The sequence below is a fragment of the Megalops cyprinoides genome, chromosome 22 (assembly GCF_013368585.1).
Source record: "Megalops cyprinoides isolate fMegCyp1 chromosome 22, fMegCyp1.pri, whole genome shotgun sequence".
Taxonomy (NCBI): domain Eukaryota; kingdom Metazoa; phylum Chordata; class Actinopteri; order Elopiformes; family Megalopidae; genus Megalops; species Megalops cyprinoides.
Genome location: NC_050604.1, coordinates 24,896,904 through 24,918,348, shown reverse-complemented (window position 1 = coordinate 24,918,348; position 21,445 = coordinate 24,896,904). Strand labels below are relative to the sequence as shown.

Below are 21,445 nucleotides of genomic sequence, written 5' to 3'. Positions count from 1 at the left end.
ATTTTAGCCTTCAGGATATCGCTTCCAAAAGTCAATCGAACTGCCGACAAAGGGAGACAGATGCTGCTACACATCCAGGTTTTAGCTGATGCGCAGCACAAAGTGAAGAATTAGCAGGCACATACATGATCAGCAATATCATTCTGTAGGGAACCGATATAAATACTCATAATGAATCACATTTCATTACATGATTAACATTGACAGAAAATATCGGCAGAGCCATTCATCTCTAATGCCGGCTAATCTTTCATCATATACGTGTCAAATATATCCACAATATCCTTATAGCTCATAATGATCTAATATTATTTATTGCGTTAATATAATAATGTATCATTTAAATTCAGGACCGTTATGGACTTATGTAGATTGGTTTGTTTCTAATCAGAGTTCTCTCGTGCTGTTCCGTTGTGTGATCAGGTGGGTCATTGCACCACATTCTAACATTAGTATTCAACTGAAGAAGGAAAATGAATGAACCGTTGCTTTTCCTCATGGGTGAATAAGCAACGGTGATGTTGAGTTTGCCTTTATGCACTGTGGATACCACTGCTTTCCGTATATATCCAGCTGGATAAAGGCATTTTCTAAATAAGAACAGAGGAATGAGTCGTTTCGTTACATTACGAATTTTCTTAGCAGGCAGCCTCATTCAGAGTAACATGCAGACCTTACATTCTCTTACGTGTTATCCATTTACATAGCTGGATATTTACTGCCACTTTTTAAAGTTAAAGCCCTTGCTCTGATACCGCTTTGAAATCAAGCCTGCACACTTTGGGTTGCACGTCCAGCTCCTGAAGCACAACTCCATGCTGACACTATGAGTGTGAATGTTGCTACAGTTTATGCTTTTCCAGCACAGCTGAATTTCATCCAGGCCACAGCAAAAGCCCAGCAGAAACTCTGGACACTGCTGCTTCAGAAAAACAGGTAGCAGTGTGATGTAGCAGTAAGGAGCAGGGCAGCAGCGTGGTGTAGCGGTAAGGAGCAGCAGTGTGATGTAGCAGAAAGGAGCAGGGCAGCAGTGTGGTGTAGCGGTAAGGAGCAGGGCAGCAGTGTGGTGTAGCGGTAAGGAGCAGCAGTGTGATGTAGCAGAAAGGAGCAGCAGTGTGATGTAGCAGTAAGGAGCAGGGCAGCAGCGTGGTGTAGCGGTAAGGAGCAGCAGTGTGATGTAGCAGAAAGGAGCAGGGCAGCAGTGTGGTGTAGTGGTAAGGAGCAGGAAAGCAGGTAGGCTGCTGCCGATGTACCCTTGGGCAAGGTGCTTAACCTAAATTGCCTCTGTAAATACCCAGCTGTATAAACAGAATACATGTATAAATTGTAAGCTTTGTAAGTCACTTTGGATGAGAGCTTCTGGATTAGAGCATCTGGATAAGAGTGTATGCAAAGCAAAAAAAAAAAAAAAAGAAGACACATTAAATCGATCCGAGGGTTTCTGAATTTCTGAAAGGCCTTCTCTGTGAAGTCGCCCTTCTCAGGCAGTAACAGAACATCTCCGGCACATCAAAGCTGGAGGCTGCGCATCTCAGAAAGCCTTTCAAAGCCCAGGGTGACAGTGTGAGAGCAGCACTGACGCGAAAATGCAGAAACTACGCTGGACTAAAGCTGATATGGTGCCCGAGCAGGGGGCTGGCTCTCCTCCCAGGCCAGCGCAGGTGAAGGTGAGGCCTATTTACAGGGCAGGGAGTGAAATCAACAAAAATAAATGAACAGCAAAACCCCCTGCCCCCAAAGAAGGAAAACAAACACATGAATCTGTCCAGGGTCATCAACCATGACCCAAGTGCATTGCAGTATGACAGTTTTTACACAGCTACTGCCAGCCTGCTCTCTCATCCACCCAGTACTGACCAGAGAGCCTGGTCCAAATGCCTTCCTGCTTGCCTGCAAGAAACCATGCATACATTTCTTCCTTTAAAACATGAAATGATGCAAATTTCCATATTTCACAGAAATGCAGTACATAAACATGGTATCATCAAATACAAGAAACCTTATCATAGAAAATCATACATAACAATACCCACAATTATCCAGTTTATGTATATTTGAAAATAAATAAATATTGCACGGCAATTTGTGGCAGTGTACAACACAGAAATGCAGTGCAGGTAACACCATCACTCTTTTTGCTCCTGTTGGTCCTGTCTGTGGAATACAGGCCAGAACAGGGCGTTCCGCACTGACAGTTCTGCTCCTGCCATTGTCGAAGTTGCGTTCTGATTCGCTGGCTCATCCTGAACGTTCTTAAAGGGGGCGTGGCCTAAACCTGAACGTAGTTCTGGAATGCAGACAGCACTGGAACCTTCTGTAACCAACCAGAACCTACACAGAGAAGGACCACAGGAGTTGACTATCAGATCATAACCGAATGTCTGCACATAGTAAGCTTAGCCCTGTCATTATCAATGTCAGTTAAAACCATAATGTAAAGTTAAAACATTGGTTTGGCTGCATGCCCCATGCCATCACCTGGCAACCCTAACGGTGGTGGTTTCTCCTCTGATGCGTTGTTTAAATCTCCTACTGATGAGGTTTACTGATGAGGCCTCCCACCGCACACCAGCCTCCACACTCACTACACAGTGCAACAGCAGCAGCAAGCACCATTCACCAAACGCATCCGCGTACAATTAAAGGACTGAAACACGACGTTGCCGTTGTGTTATCACATCAGAGTTCACGGTGACAGTCACAGTTCAGTAATGGACAGGTGGCTCCGGTACAGGGAGACAGGGCTCTGTCTACTCCAGGGAGTCCCGCTTTGCAGACACTCTTCAGTCCAGCTTTGCACCTCATTCGGTGCATAAAAACGACATCTGGACGGCAATCTGATGACTTTCTGCCCCCAGAAAAAGTGTGCGGTGTGGGTTTATGAGTCTGGCTGAGTTTACCGTGAGGCGTATTAGCAGTGCTGTATGAAATTTAGCCTCCTATATTTTCTTGTCTTGTCCCCTGTTTGTTCTGAGTGAATCTGCTCATTTGGCAGGTGCTCTCATCCTGAGCGATTTACAAAGCAAAGGTACAAAAATGCACATGACAGGAACACATGAACAGCATACAGAAAGAGCGTCAGACCGCACAGCGCTCCAGTAACCTGCGCTGTTCTCAATACAGATGAAATCTGACACCGGTCCAGATCCCTCCCCCCGTATTTAAAACCAGCCCCCTCCCTGCCACTGAGCGCTACGGCAACTCATGTGACAGGCAGCCAGTGTCCCGGATCTGCCACGTCTCACCTGGGGCCGCTCTCGAACCCGGGGCCTTCCTGCAGCAGCTGCCTGGCGCCGTCTGGCAGCCCCTGTGCGACACGGGAGCGCTCTCACTGCGTCGGACGGAGGCAACGCCCGTCAGCCCCATCCACCTGCCGCACAGCCGCCAGCCTCTGTCTCTCCGAGCCACACCGCCTCCTCCTGCACAGCTACGGACCAACAGTGTGTCAGACCAGCACACCGAGCCCCGCGAAGACTTCGACTCAACACCAAGGGGCAGCAGTGTAGCATAGCGGTGAAGGAGCAGGACTGGCAACCAAAAAGTTGCCGGTTCGATTCCCCACTGGGGCACTGCTGCTGTACCCTTGGGCAAGGTGCTTAACCCACATTTGCCTCAGTAAATATCCAGCTGCATAAACAGATAACAGTGTAAAAAAAACTGTAACCAGTGTAAGTCACTCTGGATAAAAGTGTCAGCTAAATGCCTGTAATGTAATGTAATGTAACGTAATGCAATATAATGTAATGACTCTCAGTACGGGGACAGACACTGCTCCTCTGTGTGTCACCAGCACTGTGACATTTCGCGGCAGGGGTACACAGCCCGGCTGCAGTGAGGGAGAGGTTGCTGGTTTGAATCCCTACTGGGATGCTGTGCTCCACCCATCCCACAGGCAAACTGTGTCAATTAAAAATATCTGCAAAACCGAAGGGCACTTTGCTCTTCATTTGCATTTTTTTTTTTTACTTTTTAATTTACCTTCTTTTGCAAGTACATTTTATCATTGCAGGTTCTCTTAGCTCTGGGGAAAGGCCCACAGTTCTGAGATTTTCATACCTCAGATAAAAGCAAAACATTACCATCCTATATAAAACAAGCCTTGTTAAGGCTTGTAATATAATTTAGGGTTTAACACATGGAAGCTACAGATAACAGTGGAAGTACAGACAGTGAAGTGCTGCACTGTCTCCAAACCATCCCCAAGACACATCAGGATCACTGCTAATATACAACACCCTGCTAATACCCCAAGATGGCTACAACACCCTGCTAACACCCCAGGATGGCTAAAACACCCTGCTAACACCCAAAGATGGCTACAACACCCTGCTAACACCCCAGGTTGGCTAAAACACCCTGCTAACACATCATATATATATTAAAAAACCAGCAAATTTGAAAGGATCTCTAACACATTTGACTAACATAACATACAGATCTCTGTGTTACAATATCCTGCTAACACAGAAAAGTCTCTAAGACCCCTGATAGTTTGACAGGATCTCTAAAAACACCCTGCTAACATATAATAATCTCTAAAACACCCTGCTAATTGGAGAGTATCTCTAAAAAGCACCCCTGGCTTCATGCTCATGTTGTCTCAGCCCCTGTGTTACTCACACCCGATCTGGTCCTGGCTTAACATGGGGACAGCAGGGCAGAAGCATGGGACAGCCTTGGTATGTCACTGAGGAAAACTGAAGTCCCCGTCTGTGACTCCCCCTCACAGCCCTGCACAGCGATCACATCGCGTGGACGTTTCCGCTTCGATGGCCGTGCAGCGACATGTCGGTCACGTCGTGGAGCGTACCACTCCAGCACGCCTCTCTGTTCACATCTGTGACTGGCACTAAATCACTGTGGAAAGAGTTTACATTTCATTATTGGCACTTAGCAGATGTGCTTATCCAGAGCAACTTACACCAGTTAGAGCTTTTTGTTTTTAAACAATGTTACCCATTTATAGAGCTGGATATTTACTGAGGTTAAGTACCTTGCCCAAGGGTACAGCAACAGTGCCCCAGCAAGGAATTGAACTGGCAACCTTTCCATTAAGAGTCCCTGCTTCTTAATCACAATGCGACGCAGTTCAGGGAGAGCTGGGGGCTGCGTTTGGCTACCCGTTTGTGAAGCGGCGACACTAGCTGACATTGACTCACGGTGTGTGAAATTATCGGTCTCTGCGTTTGGAAATGCTGCTCGTTTCAAAGCCACTTAATTTTCCCGCATCCCATCCACACGCAGAGATTCCCTTTGACAGTCACCTGTGTGTGGCGGAGCTGCCAGACAGCTTTTCTTGTCTGACGCATTAGGTGCGGAATCAACACTTCAGTTCTCTCAGACAAACAAATTCAGGTCCTCACTAAAGGAAAAACTGATGTAACCATCACCGTCAACCTCAGCTGTAACTATGCAGCAATCTGGTACAGAACTATGCGATGATTAAACTAAATCATTCGTCCACAAACAAAGCATGGCTTCCTTTTCAACTCTGACAATCAGAAAGAGAAGGGCAGCCCTACACAAGGCTTGTTTAATAAGTGTAACCAGTGGATTATGCACTCTGACCTTGGTCGCCTTTTTGTCACACACACCCTGGACCGGACGACAGCGTCTGCCTCCCAGACTGCAAGAACCTCAGGGTGGCATCGGACAACAAGCTGACCTTTGCGGAGAACACAGCATCCGTTATTAAGGCCTGCAGATTCTACCTCTACAACTTTCAAAGTCCTGGTTTCTTCCTCATTGCCTGCTCTGCTCCTGGTCCATCCCCCAGGGCTCTCCCCAGGGCTCTCCCACTCGGGGTGACTGCAGCTGCACCCTCTCCTGGCCGTCTCCACTGTGGGGTCTCTGCACCTCATGCAGAATGCAGCTGCTCGGCTGCTCCACAGCCTCCCGAAACACTCCCACGTCTCACCTCCGCTCAGCCGTTTCAATGAGCTGGTCCTGGTCTGCCAGGCAGCGCGGGGCAGCTGCTCCTCTGCATCTACAAGCAGTTACCAAGCCTCAGTCTGAAACCCACCCCTCTTCCCTCCCACACCAGGATGCCTCTACCTGCGGGTTTGCACGTTCCCCTGCCGGTTCTGACCCTGGTACGGACGAAACGCGGTTGTCACGGTGACACAGACAGCCGAGTCGCTGGCCCTCCTCCATCGCAGGAGGGAAAACCCACCTCTTCAGACTTCCTCCCATCTCCCTCCCCCAACCCCTACTCTCCACATGAGAACGCTCGGATCAGAGAGCAGGATTCTGGGGCTCTCCTTTGTACTACTTAGTGTGGCGCTGTCTTAGGCTGCTGAGGTTTGTGTAATTATGTAACATTTTGGTATATTATAGTATATTCTAATATAGCATAGCATTGCATAGCATGGCATGGCATGGCGTCACTGATTTAACCATGGTTACACACTGTCACTGCGGTTCGAATGCGTTACTGCCATTGTCTGCATCGTGCACCCTTTGTATACATGCTAATGCACCTCATAATATAATTCACTCTCAGAAAGTGCATCCGCTAAATGGGTAAAATGTAAATGTAACTGCCATTACTGCAGGTCACTCAGCTCTGTCCTAAACAGGGAGGACAGCAGCCGGCCCTCGCCGGCGCCGCGTCGGGCTCCCTGAACGTGCCCGGCGCGGAAATCGCCCCGTCCTCCCCGCTCCTGAACGCTCTCCGCACGGCAGTCCTTCATCAAACACCAGCTGATCGTTCTGTTATTGCCGTTGTGTGAGCGGTGTGGTAATCGGAGTGCCCTTTCGGCTGGCAGAGTTAATGAAGTGTGGGAAAGCGTGGAGAGGCACGCAGAGGTGACGGGGAGAACTGAGGTCTTCTGTACCCGCAGAGGGCGACTCGCAACCTGGCTCTACAACACGCAGGTCGGCCACTAATTAACCAGCCCAGGGTCTGTAATGACCCTCTCAACCGTTAATCAACTAATATAGGCTTTTGAATGCACAGACCAAATGTTAATTCAGCTAATCTTTTGAGATGAACATGTCAGTCATAAATCGACTAATCAAAGCTCTGTAACCTATGTGTCATCCTTTAATCGACCAATCGGAAAACTGCTATGCACAGGTCTCTTTTTAATCAACCAGCTCGGGGACTGCAACGCACAGGTCACCTGACAATCAACCGAGCGATCTCACTGCACAGATCAACCTTTAATCGACTCAGCTGGTCCAAAGTTTGAGCTGCTCTGATCAGAGCTTCAGACACAGCACAGCAAATCAGTGAGCGTGCTCAGCCCACACTTGTCGAAATACCCCTGTTGTTAAAATCAAATCAGGGGATGTTATTTTGCAGAGAGGTTCACTTGGAGGTCATTACTAAAAATGAAATCTGGATTGCACACGAGGTCTATGCAGTATATTGTTTTTACCTTACAAGGAAATTTGTGATGGGCTGGTATCTTGGAGCTCAAGGTGCTGAAGGATATCCTTGACGGAGAAACAGGTATGAAAATATCCATTAGCACTCCTAACATCACCCTTACCATCAGGCGAGGCCATGAGTGTTGTATTTAAACAGAAGGCTGGGAGCATGATACCCCACCCCTTCCAAAAATAAACAAATACATAAACAACATTCATAAATCTGGAAGGAACTGAAGGCAGCACTGGTCTACTTCCTTATGCGAATAAAAGGTTTTTGCAACAAAAAAAAAAGAAACACCAATGTAAATTTATGGGGTCTCTTCAGAAAGCACTGCAGCTAAAAGCTCTGTGGCTTGATTGAATCAATCCCCTAAATTAAAAAACGTGCAGGACTCATCAGCGCCATGCAGATCTCTCTGCCTCAGGATATGAGAAGCTAAACAGCAGAGTTAATTAAAGCATCACTGACACTCACTGAAACGAGTGTACAGTACTTGCGTTTTGACATAGTGCTCCCTCTAATGAAAAATAACAGGTCTTATTAAAATGATCACCATAACAACAGGCCTCCATTGTGTTCTGAGGAATTACAAACTGTAATTCAATAAAAGTCCGGTTTTATTGTTCCTGTGCGACTGTCCATCTAATTGGAGTGATCACACTAACACGTCACTGTGCTCAATGTTTTTACCCCCAACAGTGTTATTCTATAAGAAAGTATCAAGTTAGCCTTTGAAGTGGAGCGTGAGCGTACGGAAATACTGCCTACTGCTTTCCCACTCCTATTCACCGACAAACAATCGTGTCCGATTTTTTTGTCCCCCCTCTCTCTTCCCTCAGGGAATCTACATGGAGGGACCACACAGCGAGGATGGTGGTTTAACTCTCACTCACTCACTCTCTCTCTTTCTCTCTCTCTCTCACACACACACACACACACACACACACACACACGGTACTGCACACTCAAAAAACATGAAACATTCCGCGCAGCCCAGGCCGGCTCTGACGCCAGCCAGACCGTGTCCTTTCAGGACGGTGTTGTCAGAAGACGTGCAACCGCTGTGGCTTAACCCAGGGAACAGATACGCGTACACTTCCACGGCGCTGAGTGTTTCAGCGGCGGCTACTTATTATTTGATATAAATCTTCACTTTAACAGTGGCAGAGCAGACCGCGCAAACAAAGCCGAGGAGATACGGGGCAGGAAGCGTCATACGCCGCCACTCACAGCCTACGTGTCACTTGCGAACTTCACCTTGGCTGCGAGGCGTGATGGCAGCCAATACCCTGCTGTTTGGATTGATTACTTGCATTTTTGTATGTGGAATGTATGGTGTACATGGCCTGTTAACACCACTGCCTTTTAAAAAAGGCTAAAGAGACTAAAGACTAAAACTGGTGAGGAACGTCACCCTACCATATGGCAATCAAAAATACCAACTATCTGTCAACGCTACCTACTGGCTACAACTTCTACGCGTCCGTGAATGTGCGTGCATGCATCGGCTTTGGCGATTCAAATTCACAACTCGAGTACAGACGAGGGCCGGTTGTTTTGAATCCATCATAGTGCTACCAAATGGAAACATTCGTTCTTACATGAAATAGATGATTTAGAATTCAGCACACCCTTATTATTTTGATCAAAACGTATCGATCGTGGTTTCAACAACCTGAACTATGAGTTCCAGGTTCAGTTATATACCCGTGCAAAGGCTTGCATTTTTCATGCAAAATAAGATGAGTCGTCTGGACGATGCTAAAAATGTATAATAATGCCAGTACCATTACACCAGATAAATAGTATGACGTTTTCATGTGCGCGTACACACATAGGCAGACAGAGTGACAATATTTCCACTGATAAAATATAAAACAAACTAAACGGATAGAAAGCGAGAGTGAAATGGAATTCTACTGACTTCATCTGGTCGAGCTCAAAGACAGAACTCGCGTTTGGTTAAGAGCTACCGTTAGATGTCACTTCGGCAAATTAGCAACCAGGACAGGAAAACGTTGGATTGTCGAGAACAGGTTGAGTACCCCCTGCTTATCAAAATTCTTTCAATCGTATTTGTAGTGCCATTCCCATATGCCAATTTATTAGATATGTAGTCGGACACTGTTATGCCACTTTTTTTGTTTGAGACCACTGCCAAACGGCTCTCGGTATAAGTTTGATTCAAATTGCGCATGCCTTATACATTTAAGAGCCCTGTACGGAGGGGATCTGCGCCCGGAACAAACGCCCTCCATCAGTACTTATATATTTCATAAGGGCTCCGCAAGCTGACCAGCCGAATCGAATCTCAGCACTGTACTCTGAAGTGCAACCCTGGAGACTCGCAAAGACGTTCTTCCTCAGTGAACGTTGTCTGCAAACCAACACAGGAATAGGAAATGAACATATTTCTCCTTTCTTTTGCATCGCGTCTGCGTTTTTGCATTTTTTGCTTAAGAGACTGATTTGCTGGTGAAGATCCAAACTGTTCCACGAACATGGGCAGATACAAATCTACCTGCTTCACCCACACGTACGCGCGCCTGCGGACAGACACAAACACAAATAACCCGCAATACTGACAGTTCTACAAACACGCAAACCTTTACAGCCGGCTGGAAGCAAAACAGTAACGACAGTCGCAATAAGGAGCAAACTAACTGTTCCGGCTCGTATGCAGGCGAAACTTCGGGACTCAAACGGCTACGCCATCCATTGAAATGCGCTGCACGCTCTCACCCTGACATCCTCCACCATCGCTGTGTATGGTGTATAACAAGTAGCAACCACGACCGAAATCGCGCACAAAAACGGCGGGTATCTGCACACGTTTCATTAACAGCCACAGTTGCTGACACTTACCTTGAGAGCCTCAATATCCAATGACGTTGATCGATCCATGTAAGCAGATAAAGTCCTTGCAAAGTTGTAAAAAATCTAGACTTGTAGTTCCCGGTTTAAACTCGTCCCAGTCCTCCTACCCCCGAGAGCAGTCATCAGTCTCATTCCCGCTGATCACGACTCCAGAGGTTAAAAAAATAAAGCAAAATTAATTCGATTGACACTTCTCGGCGATAAACGAACGCGTAATCTGTCAGTAACACAAATTAATTAGAACAAAAAAAAATGCTAATTCCATCAACGTGAGAGCAGTTTGTCTCCTGCAATGAGCAGACGACACGCAAAATTGCTGCAACCCCTGAAACACGGTTCCTTCAACATCTTGATGCGGCAGATTTAAGAAAGGTGTTCAATTTGGAGAGCAGCGCGCGCAAGAATGGCCCCTGCTTAATCCCATCAAATTGATGTATCGGAAAATGCCGTCTCTGAACGCCTTGAGCCGAAGCCAAAAGCCCAGAGATATATTCGTTCCTTTCGACCAGCGCAATTCCGAAACTGAATCACGATGCCGCGCTCGTATCTGGAAGCGCGTTGCATCTGAATTCTGTTGCTCTGTCAGGGAAGAAAAAAATGTTGAGAGTTGAGGAGGGAGAGGGAAGGTGGATTTTCTGGCAGTGCGGAGACTCCCTTTATTTTGCCTTACGGTCCTTCGCCACCAGGTGACTGTCTTCCCTTCGGTCTTCTATCTGTTTTTCACCACTCGAACAGCGTCTTTACGTGCCACTCACTCCCCTGGGTCCTAGAGGAAAAAAAAAACGGACGTGACTGTATCAGTAACCAGATCTCATACTGCCGTGCCGAACCGCAGTGCTGTTCAAGTTTTAACCCTCTGTGCGTGTCTGTGTGTCTGTCTGAAATCGCGTTTATTCCAATACCACTGAAGCAGATCTTTCAGATGCACACTCACGGTTCCGATGTATCATCACAAACTGTATCTTAGACATAAAAAAGCGCTGGAAGGCGTTATTCAGCTTTCGCAACTTCCCTGTAGATTCTCATATAATCCTTTTTAACGTTCCTACGGCGACGACCCTAATCTAGTTCACTCAAATTATCTGCAGACTCACTCTCCCGGAATAGAACGGAATATTGAATCGTCAGGTATTCTGGAAATAGCCTAAAATAATGAATGCTTGGGCTTCCAGTGAGGGTGTTGCGTACCGTGTCACTGCGTAATTAATCACATTTTGAATCTGTGGTTTTCGGAGGCGCAGCTGACCTCGAATGGGTAACATGTGCCAGCTACGGTGACGTCAGCGGGCCGGGCTGGGACGAACGATTTAACTTTCCCTTAGAAAGGGGCCGTTGGACTGGAATGACAGGTCGAGCCTTCGCTTGCGAAGTCTGGGTCCTGGCGAAGCCGGGGAGTTGTCCCTTCTAAATTGGGTTTATTTATACCCTGATCCACCGCATCTCTGAAAGCTGGCAGCGACAGGACGGAGGCAGAGGGGAGCTGTGTGGTGTGATGACAGTGCTAATGAGCGAGAACGATACTGTGTGTGTGTGTGTGTGTGTGTGTGTGTGTGTGTGTGTGTGTGTGTGAGAGAGAGAGAGAGAGAGAGAGAGAGGGGGGGGGGGGGGGGGGGGGGGGGCAGGCAGAATGAGAGGGAATATGATATATACAGTGTTGGGAACTGTGAATGTGTAATCCACGTCTCCGCATGTCATTAATCGCGGCCTTTTATCGGCAGAAAGAAACACAACACACCCACGAGACGACGCGCCAGTTTCTGAGCGATCCTTCACTATCACCTCATCCGTCTTAATTGTGCACAGCTGAGCATACCTGTTTCCATTGCAGCGCGCCTTCCCCTCATTATACTAATCATATGGATCAAATGGGCCTCCGCGCAGTGAATATAGCGCATCACATGCGGCTCTCACATTTTCGCAAGCCTTCCGAATGAGCTGAAACTGTACAGGCACGTCATCTGTGTCTTAATAAACCGTCAGGTGCGGTGCAGCACAATAACTAGCTTCTCATGCTTCCCTGTACAATTCTGTGGAGTCATCATCTAGTTTGCATATTAATGTATTTTCGGCAAGCAGACATAGCATCTTCTCAGACAGCCTGGCAGCTGTGGCGAAAAATTCTCCGTAGTGGGAGCTGTTCTGTTTTCCCGCTTAAAATGGCTAAGACATGCTACTCTTAGGAGTGACTGGTAAAGGTAGAATTAGCACGACAGGGCCTTGAGCTCCAGGGGGCGCCATGGAGGTCAACCAATGCAGTATTAACAAATCCTTTAATGCCAACCTGTCCTTGCCAATTTGGTGGTTGTAATGAAACAATACAGTAATATCCATGTTGTAAGGCACAAACCGACAAAGCTCCTCTCACAGTGACGAAAAGGAACCACAGCTCAGGCAAGCTGTCAAAAACAAGAGTCTTGGGTCCAATGGGCTTGTAGGCACAGTGGTATTGTGAGGTTGTGGTGCCAGCTGTCACTATTGTTTGTTTGTGTGAGCGTGTTTGCATAAAGTTTGTTGAATCTGGTTTATGTGTGGGTGGAGTCTCTGAGTGTGTGTGTATGAGAGAGAGAGGGTGTGTGAGTATGTGTGCATGCGTGTGTGTGTGTATGTGTGTTTTCCTGAGCTGTGGAGTCTGTCTCAGCCACTTTTTCTCTCAGTCTTGCCAGCAGCTGTAAGACAGGACATTTTCCCTGAAAAGTGAGAACACTACTGGGCACGTCTGGCTGTTTGGTCCTGTAGCAAAGGTCAAGAACAGTCACCCTACCTGGCCTCGAACCCGGGTCTATGGGGTACCAAACCCGCAAAGCCAAAGAACCAGGCTTGTTGGTATGGCAGTCAGAGCACATACTCAGCTGTAGTGACAGCATTCTGTGACACTGCCCTCCCTTTCGGGAAGCACCCCCATGCGCTTCACGCACAGAGGCATACCTCACACATTCTCCACCGTACTTCTCCCAACCCAGGATGCCCCACTCATTAGTGCTTCACCCATCTCTGGGGTCCCTCACACTGGGGTCAACTTAACTTGGGGGTCCCTCATACGGCTCACACACTGGGCACGCCTCCAATGGCCTCACGGCAAACCATCTCACTCCTAACACCATATGTATTGAAGGGCAAGAGCAGTCACCCCACCCAGCCTCGAACCCGGGTCTACGGGGTACCAAACCTGCAGCTTTGATTGCAACGCCAAAGAGCCAGGCTCATTGGTATGGCAGTCAGAGCACATACTCAGCTGTAGTGACAGCATTCTGTCACAGGTCCCTGCGCACAAATGCATTCAGTTGTATTATTTGCATAGCTGATTGCTTTGTCCATAATAGCTTGCATATCAAACGTATACCATATAATCAATTTGTACAGCTTTATAAGGAGACAATACAGATACTATGCTCAAAGGTGTAACAACCATGTCACCATTTGAATTCTCTGGCAGTAATGTTTATACCGTATTTTACTGTATTCATATGTTTTTAAAATGCATGCAATAGAGGATTACTGGCGTACAATATCACTGTGTTGCTACGTTTGTATCTCCTGCTTCTGTTGGATTTCACTCAATACTGCAGTGTACTGTACCGTAGATTCTCCCGTCCCTGGAATGTGAGGGGAAGCAAGCGGCCCTCTATTGGCAGATAATGTAACTGCAGCTTTTTACGCAAAGCGGCTGTTTGGTCAGAACTACAGTATTTCCACTGTATGTTTGCACGAGTTTCCTAAATTGCTTCTGGATGGATAGTCATGCAACGAATTTCATAATTACAATTAGATTAGTATGTCGCATACATACAGCCTACAATACATAAAACTGGAAGCTGCACGATGAACCCTTTTCTTCTGACAAAAGATTTACATACGATTGTTTGAAACTACAGCCCTATGTCAAAGCCTACATCAAGGAGAGGGCACTGTGTAACAGTTTCATTTAATATATACTTTTGTATATGTATAAATAAAAAAAAACCTGTTCTTACATTTGTGTTTGTTGTAAAGACATAATTTGCAAACTGAAAACTAGAGACCATGAATTTCGGCCAAGTTATCTTCAATTTATCTCCCTTTTATCCTTTTCCTCCCTCTAATCATGCATACATATTTAATCTGCGATGGAGTTACATATGGGTCAGTGGCTGCAGCTTGCACTGATGCAGCGCGGTTTTAACATATGAAATTCAACGATGGGAAAAAGCTGACAACAAAATAGTCAAAAGTGAAACATTATCCTTGCTAAACTGCGCTGACATTTGGCTGAAATGTATCGGTGGAAGTCAAACAAAAAAGTACAACAGAAATAATCTTTGCCTGCTATTCCCTGCTAAGAGATGCAAGGGTGGAGATGTAATTGGGTTGTGGGCAGCGTGAACCAGTGGGCACGCTTGTCTTTTACAACCAAAAAACGCTTAGTGGGAGGACACAAGGAGAATAAAGATGTGTGTAAAGCGAACACAAGAGCTCCCTCTTTAAAACTTCCACTGCGAGGAAAAACAGCGGTACCATGTTTGGCTAATAGGCTCAAAACTGAGTAAGCCGTAAAACGTGGTTGAATTGTATATATTATTATTATTATTATTATTGTTGTTGTTGCTGTTGTTATTGCTATTGTTGTTGGCAGCACCGGCAGTGGTACTAGTATTAGTCGTTGTATCTCATTTCACACCTCACACCTTCACACTTCATTTTAGTGAAAGAGTAAGGTTCAGTCTTAATTCTCTGATGCTACAGTTCTCTGTTACATATTATAGGTCGCTGAGACCAAGAGGAACATAAAGTATTTTTGATTAAAAAACACACACACTCACACACTTTATGAAATTCAGATCAGCTTTAAAAAAAAAAAAAAAAGAAACACAACTACAATTCCCATTAGCCTATTTTCCAGCGCGTCTTGATTGGTCGCGGCAGTAACCAGTGATGAGCACGAAAGCCTGTACACAAGTGCATCTTCAAACATGGCGTCCGCTACATCGGGGTTCGGCTTTTGCCTACCGCTGACATATTTTCTCTTGATTCTGCTGCTATGTGTTAATTCAGGAGGAAGTCAGAAGAAAAAAGAGGTACAGGCAGCTGTATTTGACTACATTTCTAAAGCAAAATCTGGACATGTGGCTTTAATATGTGTGCCGTTAGAAAAAAAAAAACGCCCGTCCATTCATTGATGCATGGTGATGATGCTTGATTGTGAAGCGTTAGACAGCAAGCTAGCTAAAATACGCATCCTTCATATTTTTAAACATTATTCGCGCTCACTGTCCACCAGATGTCTCAGCAAAGCTACTTAGCTGCTATGAGAAATGAGCTATCAGCTATGTTTGTGAAAACTGTTTTTGATTTGGCCATTTGCCGAGTATGATTATGCGTATTAGCCTGTCTAGCTGCTTAGCTTGATGGCTACGTTAGCAACCGTTATTGTTAGGAACAGGGCCGAGCTTGCTAACTATGCATTGTCTTACCGTAGACATACGGTTTTAAACCAGTCAAAGGGGCACTCTCCATTCATCTTTATGCCCTTCTGTTAACTGTCGGTTTATTCACCACGTTACAATTAAAATAACCGCAATGGGTGGCCGGCTAGCTTGTTTGCTGTTTTGATTGTGAAAAACGATGCTTTCATTTTGTACTTAGCGGGAAATAATAATGAAAACATTGTGCGTGCCTAGCGAGCGAGCCGCTGTTTGTGCGTGTGTAGCGGGCGCAGCTCAGCACCTCCCGGATGGATAGCGCAGCGTCCGCCCCGGTGGTGGGCGAAGGTGCAGCCGCGTACAGAGGTGCGCACTGAGCCAGCGGCGAGGCTAATATCTACCTGAACCCGAGTAACGTAATGAACTTTGTGACAGTAGGGTGTAGGGAAGTGTAAAGTGCAGTGTTGGTTAAACTCAGCTGAGGAGAGAGGTGGTACGCTTCCTTTAACATCTTAAGAAACGTGAGCAAAGCGCAGGGGCGTGGGGGGGTCGGTCAACACACACCGTTCTTAGCAATGGCTTGCATCAGAAACAGCCATATTCACATTATAAGTTTTGCATTACTAGACACTGCTGTGAAATTGTGAGGATCCCAAATCACAGATTATGTGGGTTAAAAAGAACAAGTGATGTATGCATGTCATATAAAATTGTCTGCAGAAAAAGACAAGGTTAAACCGGTGCATTGTATTCGCGGTGAGTTATGGGTAAATATTTAGGCCAGTCGATTCTGCTATCGTCTAATCTCATTTTTTTTCTCCTTCACTTGATGCTGTCACGTTTTGCTGCAGTGGTTTACTAAAAAGCATTCCGTCAATGACAAAAGGGCCTTATTCACTTTCCACTGTACTGCAACACTTCACTGTTTAAGTATTTATGTTGATTCAGATAATGAGGGCTAGCTACGTTTGATTTTCATTGGTGATTCGGGTTTGTTGGTGTTAAAACCAGGTCACTCCATACTGAAAAACTGTTCAGTTTTTTGCGGGTTTTTTTTTTTTTACCCCCCCCAAGAAATGCAAAGGAAGCGGACAGGACAATAGGTTTTAAATTAGTGATCACAGTATGGGTCACCGACGGTTTTATTTAGTTCTGGTTGGGAGTATCCATTAGCAGGAAGACACTACTTTATTCATGGTGTGATCTCACTTAACTGCTCTTAAATATCACCCGCAGGCCATGGGCCTTGAGTTTCTGCGCCCAAACGCTACCCCATTTGTCAACATTTACATATGCTCATGGCATTCCTCTACCGTAAGGTAAAGGTCATTTAGAATCTGCGTGTCCTTAATTTTGTCTCAACCGCAAAGTATGATGTTCTCCTCTTGCAGCTCTTAAAATTTGATTTGGCCTGGCGTGAGTGCTGTTTCGCGGAAAGTTTCAGGGCTGATGCCAGTGTTTCGATGCCTGGGCTGCATAAAATGCGCGCACCCTTTAAACGAAAGGAGACAGTTTTCTCCGTTTCCCTCATGCATCAAAGCGGCTTAAATGGAGAATATACAACAAAAAAATGCCTCCCCTGCACATTTCGGACAGGACAGACAGTTCGGTTCCTGTTCGAGATGAAATATGATGTCTTTACGACCCCAGCAGGCTTGGAGAGGACGTGGAGCATACTCTTCATCCACCTAAAATATGGTAAAGCAGCGAAGCAGCATTTTACATTTCGCTCCCTTACAGTTGAAATTATCCCCGTGAGTTCTCCTGGTATTCATGATTTCGGGAGCGCTGATACCCACAGTATTGTGAGTCGCTGTTCCCGCGCCTAATGCATTTGTAGGTCCCGGTGTCCCCTAGAGTACTGGCAATGGACGAAAGGAAAAGTCGCTGTGAGGAATATTTATGCCCAGTTGATACTCCTCGTTCATCACCGGAACTAAACAGTGTACGTTTTGGCCATGACTAATCGAAAATCGGGGAAAAGGGAAACGTAAGCAGTTTGGATTTGGGACCGGCTCCGGGATGCGTATCAGCTGAGCCACTGTTCTTCACTGCGAGTTAACGGTCGTTTCGGAAATCTTAAAAAAGTCCCAAACCACACATCTTTAGAATTGGAGGGGGAAAAAAAAAATATACATATATATATATATATATATTTAGTCGCCAAAATATCTAGCTTCAAGCTGTGGCAATCAAAACTATTGTTTCTAAATACCAGCTGTATGTAGAGTCTTACAGTCTCTGAACAGCTATGCATTTGGAGTCAAGAGAATGACAGACAATAGTAATTATGGCAAAACTTCATGCGTTTGTTATGTAAAGTGGATTGGTCTTACAATATGTCGAGACACAGCTGCACTATTTTTGGTTGAAGGAGGGAGCTTGCTTACCGTGGGCCCGGCGTCTGTGGTTGTGGTCGTGGTCCAGTGCTGTGGGTTGTAGGACCAGATGTGGTCTTGTGAGGCACCACTAGCTCTGGGTGGAATTCAAACTTTCCGCTTTGCAGTTTGGCTTCAGCTGAGAGCAGCAGGCATAGGGACGTGTTCTTAACTGTTTTGATGGTGTTGTCAGTTTCCAGATTCTCTCTTCTTGAGATGGAAGGGAAATAACACGAAAGAATCATAGGGCTAGGCACAAGAGATTTATCAGTAGTATCCCAGGGGAAATGCTCCCACTGTGTCATGTAAATAGCAAAACAAAAAAGGATAAAATATATATTTTTTTCTAAAGTGAAGCACAAATTGAAAAAAATTAGCCTTGAGTTCCTTCCTTAAATCAGTGTCACCCATTAAGTGTGAATAGACAGGAAGTGAGGGATGGTGTTTTCGGGTCCTGTTTTTACAGTCAAAACGCATTTAAAGATTTAAACGCCTTTGATTCTGTTTATCTGTCCGTGTGTTTTCTTTTTTAAATGCTGGTGAAATATCTCGCAGGTGCAACCTGCAGGTCTTTATAAACATCTGAGTGTTTCACTTCTCACAACATAAATTGAGACAACACCTCATATGTGTGAGTGTAGCCAGATACCAAAAGAACGGCACTCAGCATGTCATTCATAAAGTAATACAGGTGTCAAACAGGTACTCAGGTAGTGGCCATATTTATTAGTGAGGAAAGTGTCAGTGGAGGGGAGTATGGTTTCTGATGCGAGCTCAGCTGATAGTGTTTCTCTGCTCTGGTCCTGGTGGTACATTGTAGACCTGTATGCTGGTTTTTATCCTGAGTCTGCCGTTCGTAAGATGTGATTGAGCTGCTGTTTTCATGCTCATCTGTGTTTGACTGTTATCTCTGCATTCAGTCTGGTGCAAATCATTTGTGTGAACGTTGTGTGAAATTGCATATCCCGTATATTTTCGGTAACGTCTGACACTTGAACAAACTCAAGGCAGCTATTTCAGCTAAGTTAATAAGCTCAGTTAATTGTTCCAGGTCCCATTGAACCACCAATTTTAGAGTTAATTAGAATCAATGACATTAAACACCTCTCTGTATTACTAATGTATTTAAGGGGACTTAAATGAATAGAAAGAGCTTCTGTCAACACAGACATAAGTATGTGAAAAAGACTAAGTGAGCACACAGTTCTGCAATGGCATCCCATTTGTCTGGGGAAGCTAGAGTGTCACTCCCTAGCTTTATGGCTGAATCAAACCTCGTTTTCTTCAATATGTGATAGTGGTTTCAGGTGATTGTTCATTGATTTTATCTAAAATAATCAAATAAACTATATCTAGTTCAGACTGAGCAAGCGATCATTGTTTGACCCAGCCTGTCCCTGGTCATTTAATTGACTGCAAACACGTTACTGGTGTATTGTAGAGTGAGGAAATCAAAGCTACACATGCACTTTTATCTGAGGGATTGGAATGGGCTTTCAGAGCAGTTTGTAAAGACCAGGCATAATTAAGGGGCTGTTTCTGGTAAAAGCATTATTCTTTATAATGCTGTCCCTGCTGCGTCCCAGGCGACTCCGACTTCTCCCATGGATGGATTTTAGGCCATGTAATGCATGCGAAATTAGCTGAAGCGTGCGGAGTTTGGACCCAAAGCATCATTAGCTTCAAACGCTTATAGGTTGCTACCTGTCACACGTTAGCAGGGTATTTTCTTTCATCAGCCTCTGACTGTATGTATCTAACCGCAATTACGGCATCTCGCTGTGCAGTTTGATGTCAGTGCGGACCCAATCAAGATTCAGGTTACATTTCTTTATCGTGTACCAGCAGGACCTCAGCCATTCCTGTGATGACTTCAGCATCTCCAATTCAAGACATTCTTATTAAATGGCGAGAGATTCCAGAGAGAGGAAGACACGATCAGATTTTGCAGACGCTAGCTGGCTGTTCGTGCCCTCAGATAAGCTCCATCCACTCTCTCTCTGGGGTAGTGAGCTGGCAGTGGTGGTGGTAAGACCATAGAGACTTTGTGCCAGCCAATGCAGCCCAGTGAAGCTGCAGGGGTGTTTTAGGGTGTGTGCATAAAGGTGATCCCTCCAGTGTTTGAAAACTGTGAAAAGGGTCTGTAGTGCGCTTGGTTAAGTTAAAGCGCTAATGGCTACCGTGCCATATTCACTCCAGTGAGCTGCTCCAACTTATACCACCAGGGTTCGAATTACGGGGGGGATCGGGGGGTCTGACCCCCCTAATTATGACTTGGACCCCCCCCCCCCCAAAAGATGTAAAAATGACAGTTTGTTGAAAAATGTATATATCCTTCTTACGTGTAATTGTAAATATTACAAAGTATGGTCCACTTTAGGGGTGTCTGAAATCGTATTACAAGATTCATCCAGGCATGAATATGGGAAATATATAGTAATATTTACAATTACGTATTTACATTACCTCTTTTGGGGGGGGGTCTGAGTCTTAATTAGGGGGGTTAGACACTCCCCCCATCCCCCCCGTAATTCAAACCCTGAATACCACATTTCCATGATGAGGCCCAGGGCGCAATAAGACGGAATTATGCACAAAGATGTGGCACGCGAATCCTCCCCCTACCCCCGTCTCGCGACGGGTAGAACGCTGACGCGTGCGAACGCTCGGAGCGCGTCAGACGCTGATGAACGAGCTCGTGCCGGATGCGGGCACGTGATGCATACGGCAGCTGTCTTTTCTCCTCCCTCCAATTAAAATGATGGACTAATGGAAAGCTAATTTGGAGCGGGGCACACAAAGCTCCAGGTTCCTTTCACTCCCCCATCCAGGAACACGTCGGGCCGCCTTTGTGTCAGAAGGAAAACACTCGTCCCTTTTAATTGAACATCCTGTGAAACATCTTGGTTGGTGAATTCAGGGCAGTATAAAAGATTTTATCTGTTTTGGCACAAGAAGAATTGCGAACAAAAATTAAAAAAAGGTGAAATGCACTGTAAATTAACGGCAATTTTTTTGCCACTGGTCTCGCTATAGGAGCATTATTCTGAATACTGAGGGCATTTGTAGAGGTCAAAACAAACCTCTCCTCCCCCATTGTCAGCACTCTGTGTCCTTGAAAGGAATTGTCAGATTTTAGAAAGTTTTTTTTTTTAAATTTCAAGCAAAGCCAGATTCATTTTGCCACATTTCATTAACCATTGCAATATGAATAATTGATAATGCAACCTGTCAGAATGTCTTTTGCTTGACAGACGCTTTATATAACAGAATCATTTCCCCCCCTTTTTTTGACATTTTTGAAATAAGTGCACAGCAATTATCATTTGAAATGTGGGTGGAAAATAGACGGATCCCAGTGAAGCGTGACTTGGGCTACATTTTGCATCTGTCTCCACTCTTTAAGTGTGCAGAAA

At 45.6% G+C, this 21,445-nt stretch overlaps 2 protein-coding genes across 2 annotated transcripts in view; one reads left to right on the top strand and one right to left on the bottom strand.

Annotated features, from left to right (window-relative positions):
* Window positions 1-10,554, bottom strand: part of LOC118769995 (zeta-sarcoglycan) — a 164,316-nt gene extending 153,762 nt beyond the window's left edge. Inside the window, exon 1 of the mRNA XM_036517438.1 lies at window positions 10,244-10,554. Coding sequence (XP_036373331.1) covers window positions 10,244-10,282 — 39 coding nt within the window. The 5' untranslated portion in view covers window positions 10,283-10,554. The remainder of the gene's footprint in view (window positions 1-10,243) is intronic.
* Window positions 10,555-15,199: 4,645 nt separating this feature from the next.
* Window positions 15,200-21,445, top strand: part of tusc3 (tumor suppressor candidate 3) — a 55,537-nt gene continuing 49,291 nt past the window's right edge. Inside the window, exon 1 of the mRNA XM_036516981.1 lies at window positions 15,200-15,306. Within this exon, the coding sequence (XP_036372874.1) occupies window positions 15,202-15,306 (105 nt within the window). The 5' untranslated portion in view covers window positions 15,200-15,201. The remainder of the gene's footprint in view (window positions 15,307-21,445) is intronic.